Source organism: Manacus vitellinus, unplaced genomic scaffold (genome assembly GCF_001715985.3).
Source record: "Manacus vitellinus isolate BGI_N305 unplaced genomic scaffold, ASM171598v3 scaffold_84_pilon, whole genome shotgun sequence".
Taxonomy (NCBI): domain Eukaryota; kingdom Metazoa; phylum Chordata; class Aves; order Passeriformes; family Pipridae; genus Manacus; species Manacus vitellinus.
The window spans coordinates 441,616-450,444 of record NW_021940840.1 but is presented as its reverse complement, the minus strand read 5'-3'; the positions used below and the strand labels follow the sequence as shown (position 1 = coordinate 450,444).

Below are 8,829 nucleotides of genomic sequence, written 5' to 3'. Positions count from 1 at the left end.
CCCTGCCTTATCCCTGCCCTATCCCTGCCTGGTCCCTTCCCTATCCCTGCCTGGTCTCTGCCTTATCCCTGCCTGGTCCCTTCCCTATCCCTGCCTGGTCCCTGCCTTGTCCCTGCCTGGTCCCCCACCCATCTGCGATCCCCAGGGGCTGCCCTGGGGATCTCTTACCCAGCGTGTCACGTTTGCTGGGCTGGTGTTGCCTGCGCCGTGCCAGGCTGAGACACGTGTTTCCAGTGGGGGTTTGGGTCAGATCCAGCCCTTCCCCAGGGCTGGAGCCCTTCCATGGGTCCTCATATGGCAGCAGGGGTGACAGTGGCCTCAGCCGAGAGCTTTAGGACTCTCGGTACAAATTATCCAGCCTGGCTGGTTCTCGGCATGGCACTGGCATCCCCCAACACTTCTGGGGGTGTTTGTCCTCACCAGCTGCAGCAGTGGGACCCCCTCAGTCATCCTGACATGTGGGACATTGGGATTGCTGCCTTGGAGTCATGGATGAGGAAACTGAGGCACAGGACTGGGAGGAAGAGCCCTGGGCAGGGTCACTGAGGGCTGGGCATGGTTGGGGAGGGAGTGTCTCGCTGTTACCTCCTGTGTGTTCCTCTGTTTCCCCTGGTCCCATCTGGGAAGGGGTTGCTCCCTGGCATTGCGGTCTGTGCCCAGATCCCGCTGTGCCCATGGAACTGACACTCCTTTTTGCTCACAGTGGGCTCCGGGCCACAGCAAAGATCACATACCAGGCGGTGCTGCTGGAGAACCTGGTATGTAGGTCCTTCCTCCTCCTCCTCTCTCCCAGTGGGAGGGCAGGGCATGGCTATGCCCAGCCAAACTTGCCCGATGCACAGGGAGCAGCTGCAGGGCGCAGTGCCCAGCCCCACAGTGTTCCAGTGTCCCCGTGGGAGCGGGGCAGGTGGCAGTGCCACCGTTCCTCCTCCCGGAACACGTGTGCTCCTGTCACCGGACGCTGCCGTGGCCATCAGCAATGCCGTGTCCTGCCTTGCAGGGGGTGACCCTCACCCTGTGGTCCACGTGTGGCCTGTCCCGAGGGGGCCTCTACGGGGAGTGGCAGGGGGTCATCTGCCCCGGGGAGAGCAGCTCGCAGGTCCAGGTACGGCACCGGGGGGGTCCTGGTGGGGCCGGGAGCAGGGGGAGGTCTCCAGCTTAACCCCCCTGCCGTGCCATTCCCACAGAAGTACCTGCAGCAGCTGTGGAACACCATCCTGCTGATTGCCCTGCTGCTCTGCACCGGGGTCATGGTGCAGGCACAACGCCAGTCGCGGCAGGACCTGTCAGAGCGGGATGCTGAGGTGGGATCGTCCCCGCTGTGCCCTGTGCCTGGGGCAGTGGCACGCAGACCTGCCCCTGCCCCCTGGCTCTGCCCCTGACCCCTGGCTCTGCCCCTGACCCCTGGCTCTGCCCTTGCAGCTGGACCTGAAGCAGCACATTCGGCGGCGGCTGTTGGCGCTGAAAACCCGGCGGTACCACCCTGGGAAACCGCCGCGGAGCCGGGCCTGTGAGATCGATAGCTGTGCTGTGTGCTTGGACCAGTTCCACAAGAGCCAGGTGGGACTGGGGGCCTGGAGCCTGCCCTGGGGGCACTGGTGCTGGTGCCACCCTGGGATGAGGTGTCCCTGCCGGGTCCAGCTGTGTCCCTGTCAGGGTCCAGCTGTGTCCCTGCTGGGTCCATTCACGTGTGCCCTCCCTTCCCTGCCGGCAGTGGCTGCGGGTGCTGCCCTGCTCCCACGAGTTCCACCGGGACTGTGTGGATCCCTGGCTCCTGCTGCAGCAGACCTGCCCCCTCTGCAAGCGCAACATCCTGGGTGAGAACTGCCATGGCACCTAGCCAGGACCCCTTGGTCACCCCGGGGCGTGGGCTGGGGAGCACTGAGAGCCCTCCAGGCTCCCTGTGCCATGGCTCTCCACCGTTCTCCCTTGCAGGGAACTGCTGCACGGACAGCTAGCGGGCCTGAGGACACTCCAGGGACAGACCCACGGCCACTCCGGGGAGAGGGAGGGGACAGGGGGTGCCCAGTGAGTGGCACCTGCTGCCAGAGCTGGGTCAGTGTGGCTGTGCCACCACAGCGCCCAGACACCAGAGGGAAGGACTCGGGGCTCTCTGATGGGTGTGAGTAGAGGGGTGGGAGGTCCAGATGGGCAGTGCCGGATAGGGAAGCTACGGGGGCACCCATGGGTGTAACAGGGTGGGAGCTGGGGGCAGGGAGAGTCCTGACCCTGCCACCCTTGCCCTGCTCATGGGAATTTTTCTAAGTCTTGGGTTTTTTGTCTATTTGCTGGTGGCCATGGCAGGGTGGGCAGAGCCCGGCTGTGGCACCAGCCCCTTGGGGAGGTGGGGTACAGACCTGCCAGGGCTGGGGCTGGCAGGACTGCGGGGTGACCCATGGCCCTGCTGTGGGAGGGCAGGGGGCAAGGATGCTTTATTTATAGTAACTTATTAGAAAGGATGGCACGAGTCGCTGCAGAGCCACCACTGGGCTCCTCTCACCCAACATGTGAGTGGGGACATGCCATGAGCCCTGCCTGGCTCCTGCCCCACAGGCTGCAACGTGGCACATGTCCATCCCTATTAAACACAGAGCAAAGACTGGCTGTGTGGCTTGTGTGGGGCTCATGGGGCAGCTGGGAGGTCACGGCCAGCCTGTGCCAGTGCCTCGGTAGTCCCCAGCCCCTCTGGGTGCTCATGGAGTGAGGAATGACTTTTCCAAGCTGTGGCTGTGCTGGTGGGCCAAGAGCAGCTGGGATTCCTTCAGCCCAGCCCAGCTCTGCCTTCCTCTTCCAAGGGTGGCCACATCTCAGTCCCCTCTTGGGAATGGTTCCTGGCAGGAACTAACACACACAGTGCCCAGGCATTGGCACGGGCAGGGCTGTGCTGGGGCCTCCAACAGCAGTGTAGCCAAGGGTGACTGAGCTCCAGCGCCCAGGAACGTCCCTGGAGCAGCTCCACAAGGAACAGGCAGAGCCCGGGTTTCCCAAGGGAATGTGCATTCCTGACGCACAAAGACCTGGTAACAAGATCCCCCTGGGCAGGGCAGGTGGCTGCTCCTGGAACAGTTCATTTCCCTGTTAGAAGATCAGCTCATCAGTGTTTATTTGTGGTGGGTCCCCGTGTGGTGCAAGGGGGGGTCGAGCCCCAGGCGTCCCACTGGGAGCGACAGGCTGGGTCTGGCCTGGAATGTGGGCCCTGCCCGGAGCACCTTGGAGTGCTGGCTGCTGGGAACTCGATGCCAGGCCTTGTCCATGCATCCCGGCATCCCTCTGCTGTCCCTGCTGTCTCTGCTGTCGCTGCTGCCTCCCCTGCTGGGCCACCTGCAGTGGTGGGAGCAGTTAGAGAAGACGAAGAACAGAGAAACTCCCAGCCCCTTTCTCTGGGCTCCTACTCACCCTGTGTCCTGCCCGCTGGCCTTCCCTTGGAGCTGGGACCCCAGCTGGGCCTGTGGGATTAGCTGAGGCAGGGAAGAGAAGAGGGGGTGAAATTCCACATCTCCCCAGCATTCAGCTCCAGTGACAGCCCTCAGCCTCTGGCCTGGAGGTGTCACTGCTGGAACCGGCCCTGGGCACCTCAGGGCTGAGTGACCTCCCAGCAGCAGGAGGATCCCAGCCTGGCCCTCCTGCGGTCCCCAGAGGATGTCTGGGGGCCATGGGGTGGTTTTGGGGTGCACAGCACCCACCCCCCTCTGCCCCATGGCCCCAGCTCACCTTGAGCACGCCCTGCTGGGCAGCTGCCTTCACCTTGGCCAGCACAGCGCCCAGCCGCGCGTTCTCCCGCTCCAGCACCCCGATCCGGATGCTGTTGGCCTGGAGCTGATTCTCCATGTCCTCCGTCAAGTTCCCAGTGCCTGCAGGCAAAATCCAGCGGAGCTCAGCCTGCTCAGAGGTGTGGGCATCCCTCCTGCCTGCCAAGGAAAGGAGCCTGCCCCAGCCTGGGAGCACAGGCCAGCCTGGGAGGTGGCAGCTGGGACCCCAAACTCTGCAGGCAAATGTAGCTCTGCCATGTCCTGCTCCTGCTGTAATTCCTGGCCTGGAGGTGGGATGCATGGCACCCACATAGGGAAGCACGTTGGGACGGTCACAGCTTAGCACAGCCCAGGGCCTGAGCTCTTCCTGGATATCAGTGGGACAAATGGTGTGTCTGGGGCCAGCAGGATCCCCTGGGAGACCCCAAAGGCACTAGCCCAGGGTGTTGCTACTCCCTTACTCTCAAACTGCGCCTCAGTGGGGACATGGAGCTCAGGGAAGAACACCAGGAGCCTCTCCCGCTCCCTCAGCTCCTGCGCCTGCTCCTCCAGCCGGGACGTGTTTGTCTGCAGCTCCAGGATGGATTGCTCCAGGGCCAGCTTCTCCTGCTGCAGCGTGTCCAGCAGCTCCTGCGTGGCACAGTGGGGAGGAGGGGAGGTTTGCAGGATGAGGAATCCCATGGGAGCACTCAGACCTCCATGGAAAGCTCCCTCCCTTTCCTCATGTGATAAGGTTGTCCCATGAAGTTGAGAAAGGGACAGGAATAATGTGCAGGGGCTTGGCTCTAAGGTCCCTGTGTGACCTGAAAGCAGCAGCACTGAATATGTCTAGGAATGGGCACACTGGAGATGTGGGAGCAGCCTGAGGTGTCCCTTTCTGCTGCCTTGGGTGTGGGAAAAATCAGTGGAGACCTGTCTGCCAGAGGCTCAGGGAGAGTCCTGGCAGGGATGACCATGTGGCAATGTCACCATGTCACCCAGAGTGCCCCTCCTGGAAAGCTCTGGCTGTGGGTGTGGGTCAGGGCACCGTGTGGCTCTGGACACGCCCGTGGCACAGCTGTGTCCCACACCTTGGTACCAGCTCTCACCTGCTGTGCCTGGAGCTGTTTCCCGCTCTGCTCCCGGCTCTGCTCCAGCTGCTCCTCCAGCCGGGCCTTGTCCTCCTTGGCCTCTTCCAGGCTGTTCTGCAGCTCCTCCCGCTCCCGGTCCAGCCTGTCAAGCTGCTGCAGCAGGAGCTTCTGCTTGGCCTGCAGGGACTGTGGGGGTGGGTGAGGTTGTGTGGGGCTGTGGCACCCGCTCCCCCCTCCCTGACACCGGGGGCAGCTCCGGGCCGGCCGTACCTCCTCGTGCAGCAGCACACTCTGCACTCGGACCTTCTCCTTCTCCAGCTCCAAGCTGGTGGCACTCAGCTCCTGCTCCAGGCTGTCCCGCTGGCCTGTGAGCATCTGCACCTTCTCCTCCAGCTCCAGCATCTGGCTCCGGGCCACCATGGTGGTCCTCATCTCCTCCACCAAGGTGGTCTTGGTGAGCTCTGGGGAGACACAGCGGCTGTGGCCCAGGCTGGGCGGGGGGGGAACAAGTGGAAGGTCCACAAAGATGCTGCCAGGGCTGGAGCCCCTCTGCTCTGGAGCCAGGCTGGGAGAGCTGGGGGGGTTCACCTGGAGGAGAGAAAGCTCCAGGGAGAGCTTAGAGCCTCTTCCAGGGCCTAAAGGGGCTCCAGGAGAGCTGGAGAGGGACTGGGGACAAGGGATGGAGGGACAGGACAAGGGGGAATGGCTTCCCACTGCCAGAGGGCAGGGAGAGATGGGATATTGGGAAGGAATTGTTCCCTGTGAGGGTGGGGAGGCCCTGGCCCAGGTTGCCCAGAGAAGCTGTGGCTGCCCCTGGATCCCTGGAAGTGTCCAAGGCCAGGTTGGACGGGGCTTGGAGCAACCTGGGCTGGTGGGAGGTGTCCCTGCCCGTGGCAGGGGGTGCATCTGAATGGGCTTTAAGGTCCTTCTGACCCAAAGCATTCCATGATTCTATGATTTAGGGGCCCCCAATGCCCTGCACAGGTCCTGGCAATGGGGGGAAGGTCTGACAGGACAGTTGTGACCCCCCAAATCTCCACTAGCAGCAGCCCATTCTGCACTGGGTGATGTTGGGCGCTGCTGTGAAGGAGGTCCTTCCTCTGCCCATCCCTACCAGCTCTACAGCCTCATCTCGGTGCACTGGGGGCTACGTGGGTGTGAAATACCATAAGAGGGACAAGGGTGGGGGAAATGTGCATGCTGGGTGACCCTGGGGGTCCTCACCGAGCTCCTGCAGAGCTGCCTGCTTCACCTCCAGCTCCTCCTTCAGGGTGGAGAGTCGCCCCTCCAGCAGAGCTGCTCCTAAATCAGCATAAAGAACCCCTCCAATTAATCAGCTCCTCAAAAAAACTAAAGTGAAGCAGAAAACAGGCCCACCAAAGTTTTTTCATCCAGTGATTGTGTTGTGCTGCAGCAGGGAGGAGGCAGTGACAGGACATGGACAACCAGCTCCTGCTGCCTGGGATTATCCTCACAGCAGGGAAAATCCCCCAGCACCTACAAAAATCTATGGCAAAAGCCCTGCTCCTGGTGGTGGGGCCCAAATTTGCCCATGAACTCTGTGCTTCTCCTGCACATACCCCCAGGCCTGGGAGGGAATGCTGGGAACAGCTCTGTACCTCTCCTTAGATCATCCTTATCCTGCTCCAGCCTGGCCACAGCCTCCAAATGCTCCTTGTCCTTGGCTTTCAGGCTCTGCTCTGCCTTCCTCTGCTGCTGCACTTGGGTCTCCCTCTCCACTTGCAGCTTCCGGGAAAAGTCCTCCACCTGCTTCCTCAGCTCCTCCTTCTGTTTCCCCACCTCTTCCAGCTCAGCCTTCACCGGGTTCAGCTGCTGCAGCAGCTCCTGGAGGTGTTTGTTGATCCGGGAGAGATCCTTGCTCTGCTCTGCGGCCCAGTAGCTCAGCTCTGTCGCAGAGAGGCTCCTTCTCCCCGTGCTGTCCTCCAGCACCCCCTGGAATTTGCTGAGGGCCGAGGGGATGTTCTGGCTCTGGCAGAGGCTGGTGATGGCTCTGCCCACCTCCCGCAGGCTGGCCTGGGCGCTGGAGCAGCTGTCACAGGAGCCCAGGGGGCACCCCGAGGTCTGTGTGGGGACACTGCGGGTGCCCTGGGCCAGGCTGGGGCCAGCCCTGGGCTGAGAGCTGCCCGAATTGCCCAGAGAGTGAGGAGGAGATTGCTGTGTGGGGATCTCCTTCCTGCAATCCTTGTCCTGAGGGAGAGAGCACAGAACAGGACCGGTGCCCAGATCGAACTGGAAACGATCCATAAGAGCCCAAATCTGAGGTGTGAGCTGTGGGAATGGGACAGCAGTGCAGCCAAGGGACAGTGACCAAGGGGCAGCCTCAGCAGCAGAAGCTGCTCCCCACCTCCCCTTCTTGTGACCATCCCTTCTTTCCCACCCCCCGTGCTGTCTCCTGGGTATGCCACATGGATTATTGTGAGACTTCTCCACAAGAAAGAACTTTTTTTGGAAAATAAAATGCAGAGGAGGTATTTTGGATGGTGTTTTTACCCCCAGTTATTTCACTGATTTGAAGCAGCTCAGCCCCTCAGTGGGGGTGGCTGAACTGCAGCATTTTGGCAGGAGGAGAATATTTTCCAAGCTACAGAGGCAGCCAAGCTCACCCATCCCGAGATCCTGGTGGAGGATGGATCCAGCAGCACGGCTGGGAGTAGGGGAGGGAAGGGACTCAGGCGGGGAGGGCACAGTGTGGGACAGATGTGACACACAGGTCAGCACTCAAAGGGTTGGAGCACAGGGTGTCCCAGAGAAGGACCATGGTCCAAATCCCGGGGGGGTGACCCCAGATGTCTCACCTGCTGCTGGAGCTGCTGGCAGAAGGCCCCCAGTCTCAGCATGGTGCTCCAGAACCTCCTGGCCGTGAGCCCCGCGGACATGCAGGGCCCCGGGCCCCGCGCCGGCGGCACCGCGCGCCCGCACAGCACCATCTCTGCATAGCCCGTGAAGCTCTGCAGCAGCAGCAGGAGCCTGTCCCGGCAGGAGAACACGCCTTGGAGCCACAGGGATCAGAAATGGGAGCTGGGAGAGGTTGTTGGCCCCCTCCCCATCCCCTGCACAAAGCCAGTGTGGCGCAGGAGGGTGGGATCGGTGCTCCAGAGACCTTCCCCCCGAGGCCGAGATCACTCCATGGAGCAGCATTTGGTGGGATCAAAGTCAGGCTGTGCACACTGGCTGGGATTAGGCTCTCTCTAAAGTTTTGGGACACCAATCCTAATTTTTAGGGCCAGTAGCTGTGAGGGAATGGCTCATCTTTTAAACCTCAGTCTCCTCCAGCTGAACAAGCCAAGTGCCCTCAGTTTCTCCTCAAGGCCCTTCACCATCCTCCCAGCCCTCCTTTGGACACAGCTTTATGTCCTTGTACCGAGGTGCCCAAAGCTGGCCCCAGGACTCGGCTGAGCTCAGCAGGTTGGTACCCACACCCCCCTTCCCTCTGGGGTGCTCAGGGCTGTCTCACCTGTCTATGAGCAGCTCCAGCAGCACCACGTGTGAGTGCTGGCTGAACTCGGGCTCGCTCTCGCTGTGCCTGTACTGCTGCAGCAGCAGCGACACGTCCAGGTCGCAGGACACCTTGTCAGGGAACTTCCATGACGGGAAGCGCACGGCGCCGGCCCGGGAGGTCACGTCGGCAATGGCAGCCTGCAGGTCCTGCAGGTCGGCCCGCAGGCTCTCCATGCAGCCGCGGTGGCCCAGCAGGTGCGCCATGGTGGGCGGTGGGACACGGGCTGGGAACCACGGGGCCACCAGGCCAGGGTGCTGAGGGGTCACCGGGTGTGCGATAGAGGGAACGCTCTACCGGGACAGCCCGCTGGAAAGCGACTGGCACGGTGTTACCGGGCCCGGGGGGCTCCAGGAGGGCGGGGAAAGCAGAGGAAACCGGGAGGGAACAGGGTGAACGGCGGAGAGGAGGGGCCGGGCCGGGCTAGGCCGCGGCGTCCCGGCCCTGTTGCCATGGTAACCTCCCCCCCGCCCCGCAGTGGTACGCGCCTGCT

At 62.4% G+C, this 8,829-nt stretch overlaps 5 protein-coding genes across 5 annotated transcripts in view; 2 read left to right on the top strand and 3 right to left on the bottom strand.

The window, feature by feature from the left end:
- The first annotated feature begins 659 nt into the window (after positions 1-659).
- Positions 660-2,600, top strand: RNF215 (ring finger protein 215). The gene is made up of 6 exons (XM_029964909.1): positions 660-758; positions 1,001-1,105; positions 1,188-1,304; positions 1,423-1,560; positions 1,715-1,817; positions 1,936-2,600. The coding sequence occupies exons 1-6, from the start codon at positions 675-677 to the stop codon at positions 1,956-1,958; spliced, it is 570 nt and encodes a 189-aa protein (XP_029820769.1). The 5' UTR covers positions 660-674; the 3' UTR covers positions 1,959-2,600.
- Positions 2,601-3,098: 498 nt separating this feature from the next.
- LOC103766425 (coiled-coil domain-containing protein 157) lies at positions 3,099-5,275 on the bottom strand. The gene is made up of 6 exons (XM_018085655.2): positions 5,090-5,275; positions 4,838-5,005; positions 4,211-4,379; positions 3,712-3,908; positions 3,397-3,458; positions 3,099-3,321 (listed from the first exon to the last, which is right to left on the bottom strand). Exons 1-6 carry the CDS (start codon positions 5,249-5,251, stop codon positions 3,102-3,104), a joined length of 978 nt encoding a protein of 325 aa, XP_017941144.1. The 5' UTR covers positions 5,252-5,275; the 3' UTR covers positions 3,099-3,101.
- A 1,026-nt stretch (positions 5,276-6,301) lies between these two features.
- On the bottom strand, positions 6,302-7,099 carry LOC108641868 (coiled-coil domain-containing protein 157-like). The gene has a single exon (XM_018085656.2). It carries the CDS (start codon positions 7,082-7,084, stop codon positions 6,317-6,319), a length of 768 nt encoding a protein of 255 aa, XP_017941145.1. The 5' UTR covers positions 7,085-7,099; the 3' UTR covers positions 6,302-6,316.
- Positions 7,100-8,290: 1,191 nt separating this feature from the next.
- Positions 8,291-8,808, bottom strand: CCDC157 (coiled-coil domain containing 157). Its single transcript, XM_018085657.2, has one exon. It carries the CDS (start codon positions 8,540-8,542, stop codon positions 8,291-8,293), a length of 252 nt encoding a protein of 83 aa, XP_017941146.1. The 5' UTR covers positions 8,543-8,808.
- Positions 8,541-8,829, top strand: part of SF3A1 (splicing factor 3a subunit 1) — a 13,864-nt gene continuing 13,575 nt past the window's right edge. The window contains exon 1 of the mRNA XM_008933455.3: positions 8,541-8,561. Within this exon, the coding sequence (XP_008931703.3) occupies positions 8,541-8,561 (21 nt within the window). The remainder of the gene's footprint in view (positions 8,562-8,829) is intronic.

Bases quoted from the DNA above. Each gene is read 5' to 3' on its own strand.
- RNF215 (XM_029964909.1), top strand. From the start codon at position 675: ATGGAACTGACACTCCTTTTTGCTCACAGTGGGCTCCGGGCCACAGCA. The intron at 1,305-1,422 runs GTGGGATCGTCC...CTGCCCTTGCAG, and splicing joins TGTCAGAGCGGGATGCTGAG to CTGGACCTGAAGCAGCACAT. The intron at 1,561-1,714 runs GTGGGACTGGGG...CCCTGCCGGCAG, and splicing joins ACCAGTTCCACAAGAGCCAG to TGGCTGCGGGTGCTGCCCTG.
- LOC103766425 (XM_018085655.2), bottom strand. From the start codon at position 5,251: ATGAGGACCACCATGGTGGCCCGGAGCCAGATGCTGGAGCTGGAGGAG. The intron at 3,459-3,711 runs GTGAGCTGGGGC...TCCCTGCCTCAG, and splicing joins CCCAGCAGGGCGTGCTCAAG to CTAATCCCACAGGCCCAGCT. The intron at 3,322-3,396 runs GTGAGTAGGAGC...CCACCACTGCAG, and splicing joins GCCAGCGGGCAGGACACAGG to GTGGCCCAGCAGGGGAGGCA.
- LOC108641868 (XM_018085656.2), bottom strand. From the start codon at position 7,084: ATGGATCGTTTCCAGTTCGATCTGGGCACCGGTCCTGTTCTGTGCTCT.
- CCDC157 (XM_018085657.2), bottom strand. From the start codon at position 8,542: ATGGCGCACCTGCTGGGCCACCGCGGCTGCATGGAGAGCCTGCGGGCC.